Source organism: Sarcophilus harrisii, chromosome 4, assembly GCF_902635505.1.
Source record: "Sarcophilus harrisii chromosome 4, mSarHar1.11, whole genome shotgun sequence".
NCBI classification, from domain to species: Eukaryota; Metazoa; Chordata; class Mammalia; order Dasyuromorphia; family Dasyuridae; genus Sarcophilus; species Sarcophilus harrisii.
This window is the reverse complement of record NC_045429.1, coordinates 319,637,589-319,664,936: the sequence shown is the minus strand read 5'-3', so window position 1 is coordinate 319,664,936 and position 27,348 is coordinate 319,637,589. Positions and strand designations below refer to the sequence as shown.

The 27,348-nt window shown below is 38.5% G+C and overlaps 1 protein-coding gene across 4 annotated transcripts in view; it reads right to left on the bottom strand.

Annotated features, from left to right (window-relative positions):
- Positions 1-19,121, bottom strand: part of KIF19 (kinesin family member 19) — a 55,980-nt gene extending 36,859 nt beyond the window's left edge. Inside the window, exons 1-2 of one of the 4 annotated variants that reach the window (XM_031965750.1) lie at positions 18,828-19,121; positions 13,285-13,365 (exon numbers count right to left, since the gene is read on the bottom strand). In XM_031965750.1, coding sequence (XP_031821610.1) covers positions 13,285-13,365; positions 18,828-18,866 — 120 coding nt within the window. In that variant the 5' untranslated portion in view covers positions 18,867-19,121. The remainder of the gene's footprint in view (positions 1-13,284; positions 13,366-18,827) is intronic. The other 3 variants (XM_003768548.4, XM_023502572.2, XM_031965749.1) reach the window with 3 other exon arrangements.
- Between the last annotated feature and the right edge of the window lie 8,227 nt (positions 19,122-27,348).

Below are 27,348 nucleotides of genomic sequence, written 5' to 3'. Positions count from 1 at the left end.
CTCCCCTCATTCTTCTCCAAGATGACAATCTAATATAGGTTATACATATATAATCATTTTAAACATATTTCTATATTAGTCATGTGGTGACAAAAGAATCAGAATGAAAGGGAAAAACCACAAGAAAGAAAAAACAACCAAAAAAATGAAAACAGTATGCATCAATCCGCATTCAGACTACATTGTCCTTTCTCTGGATGTGGATAGCATTTTCCATCATGAGCCTTTTAGAATTATCTTAGATCATTGTATTGCTAAGAAGTTGATCATCTGCATAATTTTGCTGTTACTGTATACAGTGTTCTGGTTCTGTTCACTTCACTCAGCATAAGTTCATGTAGGTTTTTCCAGGTTTTTCTGAAACAGCCTGCTCATCATTTCATACAAAATAATAGTATTCCATTACATTCATACGCCACAACATGTTTAGCTATTCCCCATAATATTTTTTCAAATGAGAAAATTTAAAACTTTGAGAGATTAAGTAATTTCCCCAAAATCACACAATTAGTCATTGGCAGGACCCAAACTCTGACGTGAATACATCTAGAGAAGTGCATTTGGAATGAGATCTGAATTTGAATATCTGCCTATTTATTTACCACTTGAAGGACTTTTAGCAATTCATTTAATCTTGTTGAGTCTCAGTTTCTTTATCTGTGCTAAAAACAACAACAACAACAACAAAATCCTCCAGAGTCCTTTCTAGCTCTAAAATTCTAATTCTGTTTGACTTTACCCAGGCTACACTTGCCTGAGTGGATCCTGGTCAAATGGGGAGAGAACCCAGGGATTGAACCTCCTTGTGACTGCTGGTAGCCCCCCATCCCCTTTCTTCCTGAGAAAATTTCCTTGGCCACTTGTATCCCTCATTTTGATCTGAAAGACACAGGAGAAGCATAGTATAAGTCCCTATTGTTAGCAAAACTGTCAAAGATGTCACAGAGTCTGAAGAAACAGATAAAACTCAGCAGAAGTAAATAATCTTCCACTTATTGCTACAACATGAGATGGGCACTCAGCCTGGTTTTTCTCCTTCAGATCTATGTGGAGTGTTTTATTGTCTCTCACCCATTTAACCCAAACCCCTCTCCATTTGCCCCCTATGTTTATCAATTACTGCTTTCTCTATATACACAGCATGTTAGATGCCTACATCTAAAGGGAATGTGTATGTTTTCTTTCAATATAATGTAAGCCCTTAGATAACAGTGATCTTGCCCCCATTTTTTTGTTTTTGTTTTTATATCTCCAGTCTTACACATAGTAAGTGCTTAATAAATGTTTGATGAATTAAGTTAAATTATCACCCCAGAGAGAATCAATGGTGCATTACCTCAGAGGGAAGGTGGAGTCAAGGAGCTACAGGAGGATAGGAGAGAGCAAAAGGGCAGGAAGTCCTGTAGACATCACTCAGTGAACATTTATTAAACCTACTATGTGCCTGCTACTATGTCAAACTCTAGGAATATAAATTCAAGCTGTACCACCCCTTCTGCATCCTGGCTGGCAGTAGCCAGACTGACAATTCTGTTTCTAGAGCAAAGGTTCTTTAACCCAGATTGGGAAAGAAAGGGGGAGATTTCAGAATGATCAACTTGGAAGGGAAAAAAAAATTACACTTTAATTTTCAATATAATTCGTCTACTCTGTAATCTGCCTATTTTGTTTTATCCCCTTAAGAACAGATTTCTGAGAAGGGTCCCTAGGCTTTACCAAGATGCTTGAAGGAGTCTATAATATAAAGAAAAGGTTGAGCAGTGCTCTAAGGGTCTCAGCTGAAATTTTGCCTTTCATCCAGGGCCCCCGTCTCTCATTTCAATGAAGATTTTGAACTTTAAAGTTCCTGACCATCTTGCTGTTGTCTCACAGCCAGGAAACCCAACACCAGGAAGGGAAAAGAACTGAGTTTCAGTCTGAGGCAGAGAGTTTAATCAGAGGGATCTGTCCTTGTTATAGAATCCAAGCTCCACACTTCCCTTCGCTCATTCCCCTCCCCTCAATCTCCTAGGTGAGAAAGACTAAGAATAAACATCCCTGGGCACTCTTTCCACTTTGCTTGTCCTCAAATTCTGAAGCCAGAGCTTTCCTTCCTGCCTTAGTACTAAATAGCTGAGATCCCCAGAGAGAACGGGTTCCTGTTTGCTATGTGATTCTGGGCAGGAGTATTCACCTCTCTGGGCCTGAAATGTGTCTCCAGTGTTGTACCTGGGAAAGGGGTATCCAAATCCCTCACAATATTGTTGTGAAAGGCAGGACCAGGAAGAAGCAAAGATAAATTTTGGAAATAGAATTTGAATTCAAGTCTTCCTAATTCCAAGAGCAAGGAACCACCAGAGATCATATAATCCAATCTTTTCTTGTTACAGATGAGAAAACATAAAACCAAAGAGAAGCAATTTGATCAAAGTAAATGTCAAAAATGGTGAATAATCATCTATCCATTGTACCATCTGGCTGTTATAATGCAGGTATTCTAATTTCAAGCCCCAAAAATTAGATCCCCAAAGGGTCTATAGATAGATTTCAGGAGATCTGAGTACATGAGTTTGTATAAAGGAAAAATACATCTTTATTTTCATTAAACTTCCACCGAAATTTAGCATTTCCTTTAATTATGAATTTTTTAAAATTATTTTGAAAGTCACCAGACTGTCAAAAAGGATCCAACAATACATAAAAAAGTTAAGGATTCTTTCATTATGTTCTTCAGATTTTTCATGTTTAAATTTACAATGTCTATGGAATATCTAATTAAAGATATCCATAAAATAGTTGCAGATGCAAGTCGAGAGACTAGGAGAGAGATTAGAGTTGGATAAGTAGGTCTGAGAATTATCAGCAGAGAGATGATCATCGAACCCATGAGATTACCAAGTAAAATAATATATATAGAGAAAAAAAGAGCGCCCAAGACAGAGCACTGAGGGATGCTCACTAGTGATCCAGCAAAAGAGAGTGATTAGACAGATAGGAAGAGAACCAAGATGGATTTAGGTCATAGGAACCTAGAGAAGAAAGTGTCAAAGAAAGGAGATTTATCAACAGTGTCTGAGGCATTTTTAGGAGATCAAAAACAGATGACATAATTGAGAAATCAAGAAGGATGAGGATTGAGAAAAAATTAATTATTTGTTACAGCACTGCCCTTTGCCTTTCTTATTTTGAGTCATTTTTTAAAAATAAGAGTATCTGTCCTCAAGAAGTTTACATTCTAATTAGAAGGAAATCTTTATATGTGGGAGAGCGATAACCAGGGAGGGATGCTTTGTTTTGAAAATACACAGAGACGTGTACAGTGTACAGGAATACACTGACAATTCTTTCTGGAAATAATGATAATGTCAGTTTGACTAGTGTTCTAGAGACAGAAAGATAGTACCAACACAGAAGCAGGGTAGATACAAAGAGGATGCTGGTTCTGCAGCAGGGTCGATGGCAAAAGGATGGTCGGGATATAAAGTAAAGCATGGCTGGAGTGGGCTGGATATAGAGAGCCATGTAAGGTGTTTATCCATCAGGAAAAGTAAGGGCTTTAGAAGGGACCTTGGGAGCTGCATGAAGATAGTGGAGTGAAAGGGGAAGCTTAAAGGTCATTCCAAAAGGAGAGAAAAAGGCAAGAACAATGGTGCAAAAAGAGATAAGTGAATGATCTTTGAACAAAAGACTTAGAAATAGAAGGGACTACCAGAGATCACCTAATTCAATCTTTCTGGTTACAGATGAGAAAATATAAACCTAGAGAGATAAAGCAATCTGACCAAAGTAAGTGTGGAAAATGGCGAATAATTCAAGAAAATCTTTTCATTTTCTGCATACCACTTCAGAAGGTTTTTAGTTCTCGTTTTTATTTTTTAAATAGAGTGATGTTCTGTAAGAATTTAAGGGGCCATATTTCCAAATGAAAAATATCATTCTGTAAGAGTTCAATTGTTGGCAAAAATGCTGGAGTGATTTGCCATTTCTTTATGCAGCTCATTTTACAGATGAGGAAACTAAGGCAAACAGGGTTAAGTGACTTGCCCAGGATCACACAGCTAGTAAGTGTCTGAGGCCAGGTTTGAACTCTTGAAAATGAATCTTCCTGATTACAAGTCCAGTGCTTTAAATAATGTTTTGATCATGTATACTTATTGTGGATCTAAGTTATATTTTAATATATTTAACATCTACTGGTCATCCTGCCATTTAGGGGAGGGGGTGGGGGGGGGTAAGAGGTGAAAAATTGGAACAAGAGGTTTGGCAATTGTTAATGCTGTAAAGTTACCCATGTATATATCCTGTAAATAAGAGGCTATTAAATAAAAAACAAAAACAAAAACAAAAACAAGTCCAGTGCTTTACCTAACTGCCCAATAAGTGGGAAAGCTAAGATTTAAATCTAGATCCTTCAACACCCCATTTCTGGTACTCTTTCTGATGGGTTACAGCTCATCACTTTATTTTATAGATATGGACATTGAGGCTTAGAAATGAAACGACTTTCTCAAAGTCACACAGCTAGTAAAAGGCAAAAGTAGAATTATATTATTATCTGCCTCACTTACCTGGACCTTGGAACTTTGTACTTTTGTACAAAGTTCATACTTTGTACTCTTCGTAATCTCCCTCCCTTTCTCCCCCCCTTATATTACTCCTTATTAGAATACAAGTTTCTTGAAGGCACAGACCATGCCTTCTCCTCCTCCTTCTCTTTTTCTTTCTTTCTTCTTCTTCTTCTTCTTCTTCTTCTTCTTCTTCTTCTTCTTCTTCTTCTTCTTCTTCTTCTTCTTCTTCTTCTTCTTCTTCTTCTTCTTCTTTTTGTAACTATGTAGATATTCCTTTTCTTGTTTGTTTTTAGGCAAGGCAATTGGGGCTAAGTGACTTGCCTAGGGCCACACAGCAAGTAAGTGCTAAGTGTTTGAAGTTGGATTTAAACTCCTCCTGATTCCAGGACTGGTGCTCTATCCACCTCCCCTCCCCAGATGTCCTTAACATAGGACCAGTGAAAATGTTTGTATTTTAGAAAAACATGTGGATAACTATATACATGTGTGTGTATGTATATATAAACATATGTACATATATATAGTTAAATATTTCCTGATTACATTTTTTAAAATTTTTGAGTTCCAAATTCTCTCCTTCCCTCTCTTCTTTATCCCTTACAATATAATGAATGTTATTGTATGCATTTAAAAATGTTCTTCTGAAAAGGATCCATAGGCTTCACCAAATTGTTAATAGGTTCCATGACAAAAAAAATTCAGCAGATTTCTGATGTGGGTACATGCTTAATGGTCATTAAGTGTTTGTGGTTGCCCATAACTGTATGAACTTGAGTAAATTCCTCTGTGATCCTCCGTTTTCTTTTCTATAAATGAGAGGATTGGATCAGATAAGTCTAGCTGATGCACTTTATGGTGATAATAGAATTTTGCTGGGGACATGAAAGGAAGAAATTGTGTAAAACAGGGATGTTTAATCTAGGAGGTATCTGTGAACTTATTAAAAACATTTTTAATAACTGCATTTCAAACTAATTGACTTCCTGTGCAATCCAATGTCTTTTATTTTATTCATTTAACAACATGAGTCTGAGAAGGGGGCCATCACTTTCACTAGACTACCAAAGGGGACTGGAACACTAAAAAGGTAAAAATTCCCTGTTGCAAAGAGTACAGGTGGCATGAGATATAACTTTTCTCACCCTTACTCTGAGAAAGTTTTTCTCTCTTCACCTGACAAGAGCCCTGAGCCTATATCCATCCTCTATGGAAAAAAGGACCAGTCAAAGGTGAGGAAAAGGAATATAAATAGATGTCCATCCATCCAATCCTTTGTGTTTCAGGGACTGCAGCTTTCCAAAGGTCCTTTATGAGGAAACAGGCTCCTGCCTCTGTAGAAAGTCCCAGCTTTCTTCCATTTTTGTCATTTAGTTGTATCCAACTCTTTGTGACCTTATATTTGGGTTTTCTTGGCAAAGATACTAGAGTAGTTTGCCCCTTTCTTCTCTAATTCATTTTTACAGATGAGGAAACTCTAGAAAGGCCTCCTAAAAATATATACGGAGCACATCTGAGGCAATCTGAAGCAAAATGGCCTTTCTTCCCTGGGCCTCAGTTTCCTAATCTGAAAAATGGGGGGATTGATTCAATACTGAAAGAAACTCAAATAGAAAAATCTCTCTGAATCTTATGTAAAAATCTCAGCAGGTCAGAAATCGACTTAGTTTTAAAATGTCATATTATCTGTTTTTATCATATATTTATTTATTTTGTTAAATATTTCCCAGTTACATTTTAATCTAGTTTAGGTACATTCAGCAATGTCAGTGGGCCTTGCATTTGACACTTTGGAATTTAATGATCTTTAAGGTTTCTTTTGTCTTTAACATTTTATACTTTAAAGGGAAAATTAGAAGGGATAGGCAGCAGGAGACAGTATAATATAGTGCAGGGCTTCTTAAACTTTTTCCATTCACCCTAGAAATTTTTATGTGACACCAGCAGGTAGGTATATAAAATAGGTATACAAATCAAACATTTACTAGTAATAAATCTTAATTTTGCAACCCCCTAGATATAGATTTAAGACCCACAGTTTAAGAAGCTTTGATCTAGTACATGGAGAATCAGAAAGAACCGAGTCCAAATTCCTATATGGGGTGTGTAAGAGACTCTGGGCAAATTATTTAACCTCTTATAGACTATTAAGACCATATGAACTGCACAGGGAATTCTCTCTACCCATGAAATCACCGAGTTTCCAGAACAAATAAGTATAGGCTTATTGCTGGAATTAATTGGGGATAGAGTATGGGGCTTTTCATGCACCTGTGCAATACAAGACGATAGTTGGCTTCCACCCCAAGAATGGCTAGAAGGTTGAATTCTCACCTCCTCCTCTGATCATAGGAGAAGCATATAACACGATAGACACACTTGACCTGAAGAGCAAGGGCATTCACAACTCCACTGTACCTCTACCCCTAATACTTGCTGCTCCTCTCTCCTTAATTCCTCCCTTCTCTTTCTTTTCTCCCTTTCCTCTTTCTGCCTTTTCTCTGCTTCCAACCTTCTCTCCTTACTTCTTTCTCTCCATCCTGTTCTTCCTTTCTGCTCTCCTTTTATCATTCTTTCTCCATCCATCTCTTCCTCCTTCTTCTATTCTTCCTTTCCCTAAAAGGTATGCTACATCTTCCCTGATTTTCCTATCTGATCTACCTCAGCTTGAAATAGGGACCTCAGAAGCAGGGGTGCAATAACTGACAGTTAGTGGTTTTAAGCAGACAAATGCCTATTAGCAGATTGTAAATAAAGTCAGTTGGCTTAGGTCCTGCAAATAAATGATCTGAAAAGCTTGAGCAGGAGATATTTCCAAGGCAGGAAGGAGGGGAGGCATCATGACTCACTAAGAAGCTTCTTTTTTTACTCTTGTCCCTTATAAACCTCAACATCCTATCAGATTTCTTTCACCTGCTTGTAATCCACCACTCCTTCAAAAAGTCTGTTTCCAGGATCTAATCCTACTCAGATACCTCAACAAGGCTGGTTGGGCTGGCTAAGGTCCAGCCGACAAACCTTAAAATAGGACAACAGACTTGGGGCAATCACCTAGGAACTGCCCTCCTAATAGCTGATGATAGACAATTCCGGAAAAAGAGATGTTATTATTGACAAAAAGGACGGCAGTTCACATTCAACTCAGCCTTTAAACAATACAACTGGCTGGGATGGATAGCACAAGTATTACTATCCCATTATATGAATGAAAAACAGCCTTAGAGAGATAAAAGAGGAATTGCCCATGATATTATAGCAAATAAATGGCCATAAATCAGCCTCTGAGACTAGGGATCTTTACACCATTTAGGTTAAAATGGGAGTGAAGGGAGATGAATCTACAGGGGCATTTCTATATTTAGTTTAGTTTGTTGTTGTCATTTTCCAGTCTTGCCTTTTCATGACCCTATTTGGGGTTTTCTTGGCAGAGATATGTCATTTATGTCATTTCCTTCTCCATCTCATTTGACAGATGACGAAATTGAGGCAAACATAGTAAAGTGATTTGCCTGGGGTCACATAGCTAGTGAAGCTGGATTTGAATTTGGAAAGATGAGGCTTCCTAATTTCAGGCCCAGTGCTCTATCCACTCTATCCACCTAGCTGTCCTTTGCTTAGTTAGGGTGGGCCTATATTTCTTAATTCCCACCTCTCTCCATAACATCTTCGCCAGTATCAATTTGAGTCCACCTTTCTTCAAAAGTGACAGAAATATCCATCCTTATAATAGACTCTGGGTTTCTTTTGAGTATAACTTTTATTAGGCCTTTTAAAAGAGATTGGCTAGGGCAGCTAGGTGACCCAGTGGATAGAGCACCAGCCCTTGAAGTCAGGAGACCCAAGTTCAAATTTGACCTCAGACACTTAACACTTCCTGGCTGTGGGACGTTGGGCAAGTCACTTAATCCCAATTCCCCCCTCCCACCCCCACCCCCCCCAGAGAGAGAAAGAGAGAGAGAGAGAGAGAGAGAGAGAGAGAGAGAGAGAGACAGAGAGAGAGAGAGAGACAGGGAGAGAGAGAGAGATTGGCTAGAAAAGAGCTTCTGATCATCCATCTGCCCCTACTAGCTGTGCAAACTTGAGTAAGTCACTTATTCTCTACCGTCATCTGCAGACAGGCTCCCTCAAGATCACTGTATATGGCAATAACAAGATTATCCGATGATCAATTCTGATGGACGCAGCTCTTTTCAACAATGAGATGATTCAGGCCAGTTCCAATGATCTTGTGATGATGAGAGCCATTTACACCCTGAGAGAAAACTGTGGGGACTGAATGTCCATCACAACATAGCATTCTCGCTCTCTCTGTTGTTTGCTTGCCTTTTGTTTTCTTTCTCATTTTTTTTCCTTTTTGATCTGATTTTTCTTGTGCAGCAAGATAATTGTATAAATATGTATACATATAGTGAATTTAACATTTTTAGCATGTTTAACATATATTGGATTGCTTATCATTCGGGGAGGGGATAGAGGGAAGGGGAGGAAATTTGGAACATAAGGTTTTGCAAGGGTCAATGTTGAAAAATTATCCATGCATATGTTTTGTAAAAAAAAAAAAAAAAAAAAAAAAAGCTTTAATAAAAAAAACAAAAAAAAATGCAAAAAAAAATTTAGGCCGCCTCAGTCCACAGAGCCCTTAAAATCCAGAGGCAGTAGGTTGTATAATGGAGAGACTGCTGGATTTGAAGTCAGGAAGACTGGAGTTAGAATCCTTTCTCAGATACACAAGCCAATTATTCTTTCAGCCTCAGTTTCCTGGGTATAATTATAGTACTGGAGGCATAGTACGTAAGTGTCAAACCTGAAGTCACTTAATACTGTTTGCCTCAGTTTCCTCATCTGTAAAATGAGCTGGAGAAGGAAATGGCAAATCATTTCACTCTCTTTGCCAAGGAAATCCCAAAATGGGGTCACTAAGAGTTAGATATGACTAAAATGATTGACAAAAGGTGATACAATGGATAGAGCACTAGACTTAAATTCAGGAAGACCTGAGTTTAAATCCTTCCTCATGCTTTATCTGTGTGATGGTGTACAATTTTACTTACCCTCTCTCTGCCTCAATTTCCTCTTCTGTAAAATGGGGATAATAATCCCTTCCTCTCAGAGTTGTGAAAATCAGGGAGAAAAGATAGGCAATATGCTTGGCAAACCTTTAATACTATATAAACAACCACTCAGGACCTATGTATTCAAAGACAAGATGATCTCTAAAATCTCTCTCAGTGTAAAAATATAAATCCAATTCTAACTGCTTCCCAAACCAGCCCAGACTAGTACGCTCATCCACTTGTTTCTCCTCATTAGCTCAGGAATCTTTGAGGTAACTTACATTTTTCCAGTAAATAACAGAAAAAAAAAAACCTGGAAATTATCTAGTGGTTTGGCATTTACTATAATTTACTTTGCCTATTTTGTGATGGTCACACTTACCATCTTATTCTGAAAGATCTGTGAGGAAAAAGCGAGTCCATTACAAGTCTAAGGCTGCTTCTAGCCTGGCTTTTGGGAGAGGTGACTATTCACCTCCCGTTTTTCTTATCACAGCCACAGGGCACCAGTGAATTCAAACTTACTGAACCCGTAACTTGACCTGTTTCAACATGTACTTTTCCCAGCATCAGCAGCAGCCTCCTTAGCTTCATAACAATGCTGGCAGATCTTACTGTTTTGATAGGATCCCACCACTCAGGGGTAGAACTTCTGGGCAATACCCTAGATGGCTGGAGGTGGAGTAATAGTAGCTCCCCAGAGGGTCTCATCACCACTACTATCCTTCAAACTCATTCTCTTTCCTTGAAAACTCCTTCCCACTTCCACTTAAGAATTTTTCTATTTCTTTTGAGGGTGCTATCCTCTTCTCAGCCTTTCTGCCATAATTTTGGTAATATCCTTGATTCCAATCTCTTCCCCATATTATACATCCAATATGTTGCCAGATCTCATTGTTTCTTCTTCCACAATATCTCTCTCATCTATCCCCTTCTTTCTACTCACCAGACCATCATCTTTCACCTGGACCACTACTCTAATTGAACTCTATGTCTCAGGTCTCTCTTCTCATTAATCCATATGAACACAGCTTTCCCTATAGTACATTTTACTCTTCTAATCAATTAATTCTGATGGCTTTCTGTTATCTCTGGGATCAAATATAAACTCTTCTGTTTAGTTTTTAAAGCCCTTCCTAGCCTTTAACCTATCTTTCCAACCTTATTGTACATTGTTTCCCTTCCTGTCCTCTAGAGTCCAGCCAAATTGGTATTTTCACTGTTTTTCACAAATAACGCTCCAGCTCCCAGTTTTTGCATTGATTGAGCTCTGTAACTGAAATACACCCTAAGCGCATTTCTTCCTCTTAGAATCCCTTGTTTTCTTTAGAGTTGAGCTCAAGGGACCCTTCTATATAGCATCTTTCCTGAGCTTCCCAGATGTAGTGCCATTATTTTCAAAATTTGCCTTGGATTTGTGATATTACATATATATATATATATATATATATATCAGATAAATAACATTCAAAGAAATTTGAGAAGGAACAAAGCATTAACAATTTGGAGGATCAGAGATGATCTCACGTAGAAAACACCACCTGAGTTGAGTGTCCTAGGAAGATAAAGTTTCTGAGGGAGCAGTTAAGTGGTATATTAAATAGAGCACTGACCCTGAAGTCAGAAGGACCTCAGTTCAAAATCCTGCCTCAGATATTTACCAGCTATGTGACCCTGGGCAAGTCACTTTACCCTGTTTACTTCAATTTCCTCATCTATAAAATGAACTGGAGAAGGAAATGGCAAACCATCCCAGTGTCTCTGCCAAGAAAACCCCAAATGGGATCTAAAGAATCAGATTGACTAAAGTAACTGAACAACTATAACAATAAAAGGATTCTGAGAGGGAGAGATGAAGAGGGAAGTGCATCAAGGCTTTGGGGATGACCTAGCAAAAGCATGGATGAAATACTGAGTTATCAGAACAGCCAGTAATCTAGTTTGACTGAGAAAGAGAGAAGTAACACTAGAGAGGTAGGTGGAAACCATGATGGAGACTCTTAGATGCCAGACTGAGGGGGTATGTATTCCATCTTTATATAAGCAAAACTGCCTAAGCTTTACTCAAGATTTGTGAACAAGGAAATGAATATATGGTTAGGTCTGTGCCTTAGGGTGACTATTTTGACAGATGCATGTAGGGTGGATCAAGGAGGGATGAGACTGAAAACTGGAAGACCAAGTAGGAAGCTATTACAGTAGTCTGGGTCAAAGGTGATGAAAACTGAGGGAGGTGACTGCTACAGGAATGAAAAAAAGGGGGTAGATGTAGGAAACATTGTGAAGGTAGACTTGATAAGATCTTGCAACTATTTGAAAAAAGAAAGATGAGAAGAGTGAGTGGCATAGAGGCTAGAGGGAAAGAGATGGACATGAATACTATTTCAAACACTATCTTTGTGACTGTGAACAAATCACTAACTTCTCTCAACCATTATCAACTTTCTCATCTGTACAATGGAGATAATAAATATAATTTAAGAAGCAATATTTCCACCAAAGACTGCTTGTGAGGGCCAACTGAGATGACTTATTTAAAGAAAACATTTTGTAAATTTTAAGGCACTATGTAAACTTCATTTATTTTCATCATCATCATCAACATCATTGTTGTTGTTGGTGATTTAGGAAGGAAAAAAAGTATTTATTAAAAGCTTACCACCTACCAAGCATTGAGCTAAGTATTTTATAGATTCAGTTTTTACAACAGCCCTGGGATTATCCATTATCCATTTTATTGTTGAGGAAACTGAGACAGACAGAGTTAAATAACTTGCCTAGGCTCACATGGCTAGTGTTTAAGACTTAATCAAGTCTTCCTGACTCCAGGTCTAACACTCTATCCACTACCTCTAGCCACTCAAGTTGTTGATTTTTCAACCATTTCAATTCCAGCTCTTCCATGACCCCATGACTGGAGGGATTTACCATTTCCTTCTCATTTTACAGATGAGGAACTAAAGTAAAGTGACTTACCCACCATCATACAGCTAGAGAGAGAAACGCATCTTCCCAACTCCAGATCCTGCACTCTATGCACTATGGTGCCACCTTGCTGCCCTGCTAGTAACTAGAAGGAAATAGTCATTTGAGTATGAGAAAGTTTTGGGAAACAATGTGGCTAAAATCAAAGGACTTGGATTTGAATTCCATATCTGCTTCTTACTAGAGCTGTGACAACTTGAGCCACAGTTTCCTCATCTGTAAAATGGATAAAAACACTGTCTACATCACAGAGTTGTTGTGATCAAATGCCTTACAAACCCTCAAGTTCTCTATAAAATATAATTTGGGCTACCAGGTGACACAAAGGATAGAGTACCTGGTCTGAGTTCAAATGTGACCTCAGACACTTCCTAGCTGTGTGACCCTGGGTAAATCACTTCATTCTGTTTGCTTCAGTTTCCTCATCTGTAAAATGATCTGGAGAAGGAAATGGCAAACCATTCTAGTATCCTTGCCAAAAAAAATCCCAACAGGGTCATGAAGAGTCAGACATGTCTGAAAGTGACTTTACAACAACAGCAATAAATATGATTTATTTTTGTTGCTGTTGGTGCTGGCTAGTTATTGACCTAGGTAGTTCCATTTTCCTGATCAGCCCAAACATAACATTATGTTTTGTTTTCCAGTTTTCCAGATTCAACCACCTCCCTGGACTTTTCTTGGCTGAGGCTTTTGTTTACCTGTTCATCCACTTTATGGGCAATGAGTGTGGCTCCTTCCTCCAGCTCCGTGACACTAATGGGCCGGACCCGCAGTGCCACCTAAAGAAAGACACCAGATTTCCTGTTAGAGCAAGTGAAGCTGGAATTGAGGGACAATGGGTCCCACATCGAAGAGATCTCAAAGACTTAGAGAAGATCATTTATTAGTTCATAGTCTGAGAGGACAGGTTGGGTTAGTCCTCTTTCCTGGGCACTCTTCTCATTCTGCCCCTACTCTTCTTTTCTAACCAACATCATATAATTATCCAAGAGAGAGAGAGGGAGAGAGAAGAGAGAAAGAGAGAGAACAATAGAATGAGAGAAAAAGAGAAGAAAGAAAAAGGAAAGAGAGGGGAGGGGGAAGGGAGGAAGAGAGAATGAGAGATGGGGAAGTCATCACTTCTCCCTTTGTTTCACTTGCCCCCCAAATTATGTCATTTTGTCACTAAGTAGACTTTGTAGGTTCATGAAGTCTCGTCTGTGCAAAGAATGTGGGATGTGCTTAAAATACCCATGAAACTGATAGCAATGAAAATCCTAGGATTACTTCTTGGTCCACATGAGATTGTAAACTTTTTGGGAGCAGGGACTATCTTTTGCCTCTTTTCATATCAGCAGAACTTAACACAATTAAGGATACAAAGGGGGTGTTTAATAAATGTCAATTGATTTATTGATCATCATAAGAAAGAAAGAAAACCCCAGTCTCCTCTATAATAATGATAATTATATCAATGATAACAATACATAGTAGCACTTTACATGTTACTTCAATCACAATCATCCTGGAAGGTATGTGCTTTTATTATCTCATTTTACAGATGAAGAAACTGAGGCAGGAAGAGGTAAAATGATTTGTTCAAGGCAAGATTAAAACTGAAGTCTTCCTAATTCCAGGATCAACATTGTGCCACCTTGCTGCCTCTATATGGTGACATCACTGGTGTCAATTAAGATAGTGAGTAAAAGAAAGCAAAATGAGATGTGGAAAAAGTGGAAAAAGCATTGACCTTGGAGTCAGACAGTCTGGGTTCTGATCTCACTTTTGTCATTCACTAGTTTTGTGACTGAGGACAAAGCATTTAACCTCTCTGACTTTTGGTTTCCTCATTTGTAAAACTGAATTAATAATCCTTGCACTCACATGGCAGTTGCAGATGAGGGCTGGTCAAATCTTAAGGCACTGTATGATTGTGAGTTTTATATTGCCATCCCCAGGGACCTTATTCCCTAATTCAAGATGGGTTGAACAATTAAGATTCCCTTGAGTCACCCTTTACACCCCATGCCTAGCCTGTCTTAAAGAATCCATGCCTGTGGCCAATTCAGACTTGCCTTAGGGCAGAAAAACTGAATACAATTTAATATTTTCCTAGAAGAAAAAAGTGAGCACCTGGAGAGAAGCAGGGCCACACCTTGCACAAGGTTAGTATTTCCAAAAGACAATGGAAAATCTTTCATCATTGACACCTTTTTTCCACAGGAGGAAAAGGGAAGTGATCTCGCAACTTAGGATGGGTCCAGGGGCTCAGATGCTCAACACACAGTCAGGGCTGAATAAGAAGCCTTGCCTGATCCCCCTTTAAGCTAGTGCCTTCTCTCTGTTGATTATTCTAATGTAACCTCTTTTTTTCTTTCTTGTACATGATTTACATTTGAGCTCCTTCATAGCAGGGGACTGTCTTTTGCCTTTCTTTGTATTCCCAGTGTGTGGCACGTAATAGATACTTACTAAATTTTTGCTGATTTTTGTTGACTAAGTCCCACATCAGCCCTTAGTCATAGCCGTTCAGTTATGGTCTCCAAAAAACCCTTTCTTTCATGTTTCTCTCCTCTGAGCCCCCAAACTGGCTATTCCCAGAACTGATAGTATTTCCAACCATCACCACAGCACTAAACATTTAGAATGCCGGGAGATAAGAATATATGTGATTGTTTAGTGTCTTAAGTTTTACTCAGACTTCTAGATTTCCCTAAGAGCAACCGAGATGCCTGTCCTGTGGGAGTCCACAGTTCCAGGGAGAGACTCTAGGGAAAAGTCTGTCTGTAAGCCTTGCTTTGCACAGACATATAGCAAAATTAAACACCTGTACCTCCCCTATGATCTGCTCCTTCACCTAAACAGAGATGTCTATGCCTGGAGATTAGACACACCAGTGATGACAGGGTGAATAGAGAGGGCTGTGTTGATGTTTAGAGTAAAGTTAGTAGAATAGAGAGAAATGTATATTTGCAATCCCAAATAATTCAAATTCCATTTAGTCCGATGTCTCTACTTCTGGGAGGAAGAAATCATAAAGATATTGTACATATTGGGGCAAAGTATGATCAGTCTGGCTACAAATCCAAAAGTACCTCTTCTTTATACACAAAGAAACCATAAAGGCTTCATGAAATAAGTAGTGGGTTTTAAGCCAGAGAGTCTGGATTTAAATCCCATCCTGATATTCATGATCCATGACTACTTGGAAGAAAGTGAATTCACTTTCTACCCTTGCTTTTTTTTTTTTTTTTTTTTTTTTACTTCATCTGAAGCATAATAAATTTTGTTCCAGCCTTTTAAGTCACTTCATTTCTCTGGGTGGACTAAATTATTTCTAAGGTTCCTTCAAGCTTGAAATATTATAACTGTGTGATTAAAGAATCACTGTGATACAATGGTACCACCACCAGTCCTCCAAAGCAGAATGGTAAGAAATAAGGGTTCTTGAGCCAGGGAGATGGCAGGTTCAAACATAAAATTAGGACCTTAGGAGTCATCAAAACCAGGGCTTCTTAAACTTTTCTTACTTGCAACCTCTTTTTTCCCCCAGAAATTTTTAATGTGACTCCAGGTACACAAGCATATGAAGTATGTATACAAATGAAACATTTATTGATAATAAATCATAATTTCACAATCCCCACATCCAGTTATATTACTGGACCCATGCTTTAAGAAGCTTTGATCTAATTCAGTGGCATTAAACTCAAATAGAGATTGAAATCAGAAATTAGTAATGTACCCCACAGGCTGCGTAATCTTCTCTATGTTTTATTGCATTTTTATATTTAATTATTTGCATTTTTATTTTGTCAAATATTTATCAATTACATTTTAATCCAGTTCCTTGCTTTTGAGGGTGCTGCTGGTTGTATGTTTGACAATTTAATCTAGAGCAATAAATGAGAAAACTGAGGCCCAGAAGGGTTGACTCCACAGAGAGTAAGGAAGCAAGATTTGAATCCAGGTATTCTTAATTCAAATGGAACATTCACCATTGCACCATGCTATTTCCTTAATAAAAGATCACAGATTTAGAGCCAGAAGGAACCTTAAAATCATTTAGTCCCTCCACATAAATGAGGTGACTTGCATATAAAAGTCACAGGTCATCAAGAGTAGAGTTAGGATTTGAATCCAGACCCTCTGATTAAAAATGTCAATGCTTGTTGTATGACACCTGTGTAAGTTTCCTTAGTACAAAGTCACTGATATTCTCTTTGACCAAGTTGTTCTCTCAGAAGGCATCCTTAATTAGGGAATTCCTAATGAGTGCACCTGCTCATCATTGCATAAGGTTTCCAAATGATAATTTTTTTTCCATCACCAGTCAGTTCATATTCATCAGTTGCCTTAGCTATACCCTGCAAATGCAAAAAGGAAGGACACCCCAACCCAGCCCAATCTGCATAGTTTTCTCCTTATGAGCCAGTTTTCAAATGGATAGATTCTAAACTGTCAAAGAGGATGTTTTGCCTCCCAGGGGCTTTGGAGAGCTGAGGTCAGAGACTTGGCAAGAATCCCATCTCTGTATTGTGTCTCTTGGTGAGATGTTATTGCTACATTGCATCCCCACCCACCTACTGCTAATAGATGATCTGCTCTGTAGGGCATTTGGGATTAATAAATTTTAGTTTTAGAGCTGGAAGAAAGCTTTGAGTTCATCATTATAATCTCTCCTTTCAAAGATAAGGAAACTGAGGCATAGAGACATTAAGTGTCTTGACTAGGATCACAAAGTGTCCACAGTATTTGAACTCAGTGCTCAATCTACTGTGCCATTCTAACCCCTCAAGGTAAAGAGGAATATCATCTGTATGTATGTAGGAGGTTAGGAGAAATAGAGATTGGAGTAACCCTTAGGATAATGTTTCCACAATCTTGTTATACCCCATCAAAGCCTTGAGATGTTTGGTCAGGGTCACTGAGTCATCTCTTCTACCATGCCCAGAACCATTTTTTAATTTTAAAAGGCGTTAATTAGAAGAGCTTGTGCTTTCAACACACATACTTCTGATTCATTGTAGACCTTAACAATGTATAAAAACAATCTAGTTGTTCAAGTTTCTCTGTGAAATAAGAGTTCTGAGTTGTATAACATCTTGCGTTACATTGTCATATAAGATAACGGTAACAGTTTTCTCTGTAATCTCTATATCTGCCCTTACTCTCAGCTCCCTTTAACTGCCTTCATCCCACAATGCTGCCTGGGCAAGATACCCACTAAGGAATTGAATAGAGAGATTCAAGTTTCCTTTTCCTTCTCTTGCTTCCCCTCTGTTGACAGGAAATAGAAGCCAACCTGATCCCAGCTTCTACACAGGCATGGCAGCTGGTGTGGGCTAGGGGAATGAAGAGGTATGCATAGATGGGCTTGGCCTAAAGATACACCAGCCCAAATCCTAGGAGAGGATGACGAGGGGAATCCCACAGAGGTAATAAGAGATGTACAATGGTAGAGGGGTAGAGTATGATCTCACCTCTCATTAGGAGTACTTCCAGACATTTCAGGTTCAGATGGGGAAAAAGTTAGGAGGTGTGTCTAAGAAGGCAAGCAAGGATGCACACCTACCCCAATTTAGAAAAAGTTCATAGAGCCAAGATAATAAACCCCATCACCAATCGTTTTGTTTCCTTGTACCAGAGAGCTTTGTCTTAGAGTTGTGTGTATTTGTATGGGAGTGGGGATTGGAAGTGGGGGTTGTTGGAAGCTAGAAGAGCTTTTGAACTAGGGTTTGGGGAGTTTGGAGAAGCTGAGGGGGGTGTGCAGATAGGGGTATATTCTAGCTGGAGCAGGTTCACGAGTTTGATAAATGGAATTGAAACGGATCTGTTTGGCACTGGTGAATTGAGTTTGAGTAGTTATACGATGAAAGAGCTTTGCTCCGGGGCCAGGGGGTGGGAAGATAGGGCAGAGTTTGAGAAGTCCTAGGAGGATGGAATGTGAATATGTGAATCTGGGCTCTGTTCTGGGGTAAATGGAGTTAAAGAATTCGGGGGGGGGGAGGGAGTTGTGTGGGTGGGGGTCTGATTCTAGGGATGAGGTGAGGAGTTGGAGGTGTAGATATGGAAGAGAGGAGTTATTAAGAGGGGTGAGTTAAGTTGGAAGCGGCATGTAGGGAAAAGGGTGTGTGTGTGTGTGTAGATATAAGTGTAGGTGTAGGCGTAAGTATAGGTGTAGGTGTAAGAGAGAATCCAGAATCGGGGAGTGGATGGCTATTGAGTGAGACAGGGTGGAGAACAAGGAGCCCGTACTCACGGTGAGCTGATGGTCCTTGGAGTCCGCGCTGTCCTTCATGTTGGCTGCGGCTCAGAGGGCTCAGGCCCGCACCCCACCAACCTCCCTCCCTCCCTCCTACTTCTGCTGCCTCCCAGCCGGCCGCTGCCTGACAACCGGAAACCAACAACGCGCTGGAGGCCAGGGGCACCGGACCGGGGAGGCGGAGAAAGGGGAGGGGGAAACCGACGGTCCCTCCTCTTCACCTCCTCCTCCTGCCCACTGCGCGGGACCAGTGTCCGCGCCCCTGCCAGCTGCAGCGCGGACCCACTAGATGCCCTTCCCACTTTGGAACCTCCCCCGGCCTTCGGGAGCCGCCTCTAGGTGCTGGACTGCTGGTCCCACCTCCACGCCTTCGGACTCTGGGCCCTCCGTTATCCAAGAACTAGCCCTCGTGCTATCCCGATGTCCCAGATATCCGGGCGCTAGTCGTCTCGCAGTACCCACGGTTGTGTCACCGAATCCCACAAATTAACAAAGTTTGTGCGTCTTCAATTTGTGTATTTTGTCCCTTTGTCCCCTTCTTCTCTTTCTGCTTTGCTCTACGATCCTAGCCCTCCTGTATTACTGAGGGTTCTTGGGCTGGGAGCCCAGAAGGCAAAACAAGCTTCCAACACCTGGAGGTGAGAGAGGAGGCGGGGCATCGAGATGGCTCTCCTAACCTGTCTTGGTCCAGTCTGTAGACGGATGTGTCTGTCCCTGCGTCTGCTTTAATCTTATCAATGATGTCTCCCTTTAACATATTTTCCTATATTGCTAGCTTAAGTTCGAAAAGCGTTTTACATATGTAATTTCATTTGCTTTTTGTAATAGTTTTTTTTTTATTTTTCAAAATACATGCAAAGATAGATTTCAACATTTACCCTCGCAAAACTTTGTGATCCAGATTTTTTTCCTCCCCCCTCCCTTAGACAGCAAGTAATCTAAATTAAACATGTGCAATTCTTCTAAACATATTTTCGCATATAATTTCATTTAAACCCCGCAACAATATGGTAGGTACTATCATTACCCCCATTGTACAGACGAGGAAAAGGAGACTGAGAAACGGGCGGGGTGATTTGGCCGGGATAATCCAAAACAGATTGGAGCTCAGATTTTCCTCACTCAAGTCCAACACTCTGTTCCACTGTGCTACTTAGCTGTATTGGCTTAGATATAGGATTGTGGTGTGAGTGTGTTTCCTTCCTTAGTGGCTTTCTCTTAATTCCAGTTGGGGTGCTGCCCTACTGTAACTGGGTTTTCCTTGTTTGCCTGAGATGGCTGCTATCTTGGAATACCCCACCTCACTCAGACTGTAGTGTAAAGCAAGTACTTTCTGCTTAGTTCCTCCATGTAAGACAATGTCTGTGTCAGTATGGCCCATAAAGAAATAAGATTTGGGTTCTTTTCTCCCACCTCCAGGAGCAGATCAGTCCCTGTGAGCTGGCAGACATCTGTCTCCTGGCAGTGCTGACAAACAGTTCTTTGAAACACCTCTTCAGACTGCTCAAACCCATCTACCCCAGGGACTTCATCAGAGGGAACTACCACACTCACTTCCTTGCCAGACATAATCATTCACTGTGTTCATCTCCCTTTGGGATAAGTTTGATGAAATACAGATATATTTCCTGAGGGATGTTTCAGAAGCCCTGGCACATAGCCAAAGATGGAGAGATTGGTGCCAGCTTCTGCACAGGGATGGACTCCCTCAGCTCTCTAAAGCTTTGATCTGGCTATCATCATTAATAAATATTGCAGAAACATTCATAAACATCCAAGGAAAAGATAGATGGGTCAGTTAGTCATAACTAAAACTTTTCATGCCTGGGCTAAATTAATTTTGGAGTAAATCAAATTGTAAAAGAGAAACTAGACTATAACATGAAGAATAAATGAGTTCAAGCTCTTGCTCCTAGGACCTGAGAGTCATTCCTTTTCCTTAGTGCCAACATTTTGGTAAATCCTAGAAAGAGACTTGGCTAGAAGATTTGATTCTGCTAATATTATTCATTCTAGTTGTCCCAAATCTTCATTTAGGAGGGAGAGGGGTTGACAATCTCATGGAAAAGAAATTGATTGATTCTCTAGAGTCCAGGCCATATCCTTGTAGTGTATCTGTCAGTTTTGGACTCCCTGACCTCAAGGTAGAAGTAGGAAGAGGAAGGGTGTCAATGGGATAATGAGGAAGAGGGGAATAACAGAGGTGAATTCTGTGAAAGAGAGCTATTGTGATGACTCAGGAAATAGGTATGTCTGTATCAGACAAAGTTCTGGTCACCCTGCATTAGTTTTGATTCCTAATCTTGTCATTCTTCAAATCAACTATTGACCAACTATTGTTGTGCAAGAGGAAGATCAGCTGATAAATTGTAAATTGGACAATAGAAATTTAACCCTCCTGCAAGAAAAATATCCAGGTTGTGTTTTATTTATTGTAAACTTTGTAGCATCATCTTTATTTAAAAAAAAAAAAAGGAAAGAAAAAAGGTGATGCTTTAATTATGAATGTGAGGGAATGATGGAAATTATCATTATCAATTTATATTGATATCATTATCATATATAGAAAATTATCATTATCAATAATTATCAGATCCTTGACATAGCCTGAGTATAATCAATTCATCAACAAGCATTTATTAATCACCTCCTATGTACCAAGCCCTGTGCTAAGTAAGCCCCAGGGATATAAAGAAGGCAGAAACATAATCCCTGCCCTCAAAAAGCTCACAGCTTAATGGGATGAATCTCGAGAAAATCAGGTCTCTGGGAAGCAGAATTTTAAATGGAAAATCTGTTTGTGTACCAGGCTACTTATTTCAATAGCCCAGGGATCTATGATATTACTTCTGTAAGATGTAGAACACCTAGATCTTCATTTCTGCAAATAATGAATCCTTCAAAGTAATAGCATTATTCAAGTTATAGTATTATATAAGCATATTATATAAACATATCTCCATCAGGTTGGAATCAATTATCTTTTTGCTATTATTGTCCAGTCACTTTTCAGTTGTGTACCATTCTTTGTGACCCTATTTGGAGTTTTTTGGGTTTTTTTCCAGCAAATATACTGGAGTGATCCATCATTTCCATTTCCATTTTACAGATGAGGAAACTAAGGCAAACAAAGTTAAGTTACTTGTCTAGGATCACACAGATAATAAATGTCTGAATCCATATTTGAACTCAGGAAGAGAAATCATCTTGATTCCAGACTCTGTATTCTATCCTTTGTGCCACCTACCTGCCCAATTACCATATTTTACATAATTATAATTTCAAATAGTATGAATTGGGATACACACCACCACATATTATTCTTAATAATTGGGACCTATCTGGGATCAAAAACAGGTATTACTTGATTGTCAATTCTCTAGTGATGACTCAAATCCTCTGAATTAGGTAGGTTTTTGAACAAGGGACACAGTCCATTACATTATTATATTCAATGCCTTTTTGTCTTGGAAGTAGCTTTCAAAGCCTGCACTTTACCAGCAAAGAATCTAGCTATAGTCATCCCAGAAGCCAGGTTCATTTGGCAGAGAATGGAGTTCCAATTTTTTCTTTTTTCTTTTTGGATTCATGCATAGGGGAAGAAGGTTCATAGGCTCCTGGAGACAGATAGGCAGTGAGATAGAGAAGTATTATAGAATTCTCATTTCAAATCGGGGCTTAGTTACTAGCAGCCCATCCATGAGCATTTAACTCCTGTTAAATGCTTATTATTATATATATTATATTATAATTTAATGTTAAAGTGCTTTGCAATCCTTAAAACATCTTAGAAATATTGCTATTATTGTAATTATTACCTGGATTTAAATCCAGTCCCTTATGTTGACTACCTGTACAACCTTGTGTAAACTACTTAATCTCCCTCAACCTCAAGTTTCATGATCTGTACATGAGGGTATTGAACTGAATAGCCTCTGAGTTCCTTTTTTTGCTGGGAAACTATGATCCATTATTTCACCATTGGAAGCTTTTGGCATGAGAACTCACTCCTTCTAACTGATGCAAATGGGCAATTAGGTCTGAAAATTTTCTTTGGGCACTTAGAAATTGTGATTTACCCATGATCAAAGTGATATGTCTGAGGCACCAAATTAGCTGCTCTTTTCTTTTCAAACTCATAAGGTTGCTTCCAAGGCTGTAAATATAACTCAAGATCAAGGTTCAGGGAAAGAAATACAAAGCAGAAGAGACAGTCAGGGACTTGAGATCTAATTTCTGGGTTAAGCATGTTTTAATTTATTTGCTTACTTGTATGTTTGTGTTTTTTTTGTAAATAGTATTTTATTTCCTCCTCAATTACATGTAAAGGTAGTTTTCAACATTTATTTTTAAAATAAGAATTTGGATCCCAAATTTTTCACTATCCTTCCCCTTCCTGCTAAGACAGTAAGCAATTTGATATAGGTTGTGTATATATACACACACACACACATACAGTCATGTAAAACCTATTTCCTATATTAGTCATGTTGTGAAAGGAAAAATAGAGCAAAAGGAAAAAAAAACATGAGCACAATAAAAAAAGTGAAAAGAGTGTGTTTCAATGTACATTCAGATTCCATCAGTTCTTTCTCAATGTCAGTAGCATTTTCCATTGTATTGCTGGAAAGAGCTAAATCAATCACAGTTGATCATTGAACATTGTTGCTGATGCTATGTACAATATTCTCCTGGTTCTGCAAATTTCATTTTCTATCAGTGCATATAAGTCTTCCAAGGTTTTTCTGAAATTTGTCTGCTCATCATTCCTTATGCAAAATAGTATTCCATTACATTTATCATACATAAATACATACATTACATTCATAAGCTACAGCTTGTATTCCCTAATTGATGAGCATTCTCTCAATTTCTAATTCTTTGCCTCCACAAAAAGAGTTGCTATAAAACGTTTTGTACATGAAAGACCTTTGCTCCTTTTTATTATCTCTTTGAGATATAGACTTAGTAGTGGTATCAATTATGTTTAATTTCTGCCATAAGATCATAGATGACTAAAGAGGAGGGGAGAGAAATCATATCCCTCCCCTCCCCTCATATTACTGAAGTTCAAGGAGTGCTGGAAGAGTCTTGACTGACATCTTCAAAAGAGAGAAAGAACATGTTTCTTCATTTTTTCTTAAAGCCTAGTCTTTAAGCCTAGGCAGCACCTTCTGACTCAAGTTACCATTTTTAAAATGTATTACATTTACAAAGACCAAGACTTTAGCAAGGGAGTAAAACATCTGCCCCCTACTCCACAGAGCCCAGCCCCATGGCAACCATAAGAGGTTCCCTCATAGGCCTACAAAAGGCCAGGGAAAAATTAATTAATGCATTGTTGGTAAAGTTGCAAATTCATCTATTCTGAATTCTGAAAGGCAATTTGGAATCATACTCTGAATGGTTACTTAACTGTGTCTATATCTTTGACCCAGGAACATTATTACTAGGTCTATATTCCAAAGAGATTTATAAAGAAAGAAGAAAAGGATCAATTTGTACAAAAATATTTATAATATTTCTTTTTTTTTTGGTGTCAAAAAACTGGAAACTACAAGGAATTGAAGAATGACTAAACAGATGATGGTATACAAATGTGATGATACACTATTGTGCTGTAAGAAATGAGAAAGGGATTGGCTTTAGAGAAAACTAGAAAGTATTGTATGAACTGAGAACAAGAAGAATGATTTATATAACAACTACATGGTAAAAACAAACAACTTTAAAAGACTAAGAACTTTAATCAGCGCTATGACCAGCAATGATTCAAGAGAACCAAGAATAAAATATAAGACCTATTTCCTGACAGAGGGATGATAGGGTATAGAATGAGACAAAGATTTTGGGAGCATATGGTCAATGTGGGCATTTGTTTTGCTTTATGCCACATATTTATTAGAAGGGTTTCTTTTCTCTCCTCCCATTTTTTTCTTCCAATTTAGAAGAAGGGGAATAGGAGATAGAGAACAGATTTTAGAAAATATATTGTAGATATTGTACTGTTTATAGACAGAAGAAACTGGCATGTGCTTGCCCATGAAGCTTGAGAGTAGAGCTACTGCAAATAAACACTCATATATGTAGGCAGACAAACAGACAGACAGATAGTTCCAAAGAATAAAATTTAATGGATATCATGGAGATCTGGGAAAGGGACTTGGACTGTGTGAGAGACATGGGCCTTGTCATCCATTGCATTTTACAACAAGTAACTCAAATAACGCAGGTTTAATTGGAAGGTGTGCTTCTTTGTTCAGTGGCTCCCAAATATTTTAGCCTTCTGAGTTGTGTTATAGTTACCTGAGTTCTGTATATCTTTTCTATGTCTTTTGAGAGACATAGAACTCTTGAGAGTCATTTTCATCATCTGAATTATTTCTTTGGGTTGAAATAAAGGCTATACCATATTTGATTTGAATCTATTGTCTTGAGTATTTCTATGGGACCTGGCCACATTAAGTGAAGCTTAGTCCTGATCTACACCTAAGCTATTTGTGGGGGCTACCAGTCCAAAGAAATTTCCAAGATTGCACTTCATTCATGTCAGTACAAGGATTTGGACATCCTTATCATAGGTTACAAAAATCTTTACAAATCTTTTCATCTTTCAAATGTTTGTCCTTCCAATTTCATACTTACATGTTTTTTGGATAAATTTGATTAAATGTTTGACTAAAGAATAATAGAAAAATATGAGAATTATTAGCTCATAAATCAGACAGAAGTAGTTGATGGAAATCCAGTTTGAAGAAAACTTGTTAAGGGACCTGGTTAAACAAAATCATCCTAAGATTATTTAGAGTTGAAAAGAGAAGAAAGAGAGCAAACGGATATAAAATGGAAATGATCCACAAAGATCTTTGTGGTAAACTTTTTTCACCACTGAGGACAATAGAGTTACCATGCCTGGATTCTAATATAAGAATCACAAGTTCTTATAGAGGAATAAATGACACAAAATGGGAGAATTAGGGGAAATTCAGTTGTATTAGTCAAAGTGTTCCTCGAAGACAGTTGAGTTGGGAGGGGTGTGTGTGTGACATATGCAAGTACATTCACAATGTACCTGAAAGAGGAATATACCAAAGACATATATATATATATTAATTACAGACCTTATTAATACCAAAAAGAGGTGGCCAAGATACATAGTGAATCAATTTTTCAGTTATCTTAAATTTTAAAAACAAGATCACAGACTCTTCTTAGAGCTTCTACAAATATAAATCTCATAGACAGATGTTACAAAGGACAGAGTCAGACACAAAATTCAATAGATAAGGGAGCAGGGACTAGATTAGGAACCAAGGACACACTGGACACAGACTCATGACTCCATGAAGAACACAGTAAAGAAACTGTACCAGCTCTAAGGGGAACTTCTTGAGTGTCCCACACAGGGAGAAAATTATTTCAGCAACCAGGAACTGTGAATCCCTATGCTGCATGTATTCTCCAAGCTTTCCTCTGTCTGTAGAATTCACTGATCCTAAAGGAAGATGTTTTGGATCAACTATTCTTATTGAGTCCTTTTAGTAAATACTCCCTTTCTAAAAGATATGTAAGAGTGACTGGCTGACTAAAATAATTCTTAATTTGATCATCTTGGGGAGATGCATACCCATGGTGACATAAACCAACAACATTAGATAATTATTTCCCAACTCCTCAAGTATACTTTAGCATTTTGAGGAGAGAAGTATCCTTACTCTGGGGCCTTAGACATCTGTAGGAGTGAGAATAAAGAAAAGTGTATTCAGAACTTATATGAGTTATAGGCAAATTAAAAATGAATGTTACATAGAGAACAATGGAAAGCACCTAGTAGATATGAGCAGGCTATAACATAATTAATGAGGAGCACTGAAAAAAGAACAGCAGTAAAAGATATCATCAGAGAAATGTAAGGTTGGAAGAAAAAAATGAATTAACCATGCAGTGAGGAGAGGGGATAAAAGATGGGCAGGCAGAATACTCTCTTAGTACCCTCGTAATGTCAGGAGAAAATAGGAAAGCTTTCATCATTTTAGTTGGACCTTTTGGGGTGAATTTGGGAGGATATCAATAAGAGCTGCCCAGAATTGACAGGCAAGAATAACCTGTCATTTGCATAATGAAAGGGAACTTCTAAATTAACAAGTTCACAAATCCTTTTTTGATAAATTTGTGCATATATACATACACAAATTTCTGTGTATATGTATTGTGTAAACATAGGAGTAGCTAACTGGTACAGTGGATAGAGCATGAGCTCTGGAATCAGGGCGACTAGACTTCTCTGTGAGTTCAAATCTGACTTCAAACACTTACTAGCTTCATGTCCCTGTGCAAATCACTTAACTCTGACTCAGTTTCCTCATCTGTAAAATGAGCTGGAGAAGAAAATGATAAGTCATTCCAGTATCCCTACCAAGAAAATCCCAAGTGGAATCATGAAGAATTGGACACAACTGAAAAATGATCAAACAAAAGTGTGTGTGAATTTGTGTATAGATATTGCTATATAAAATAT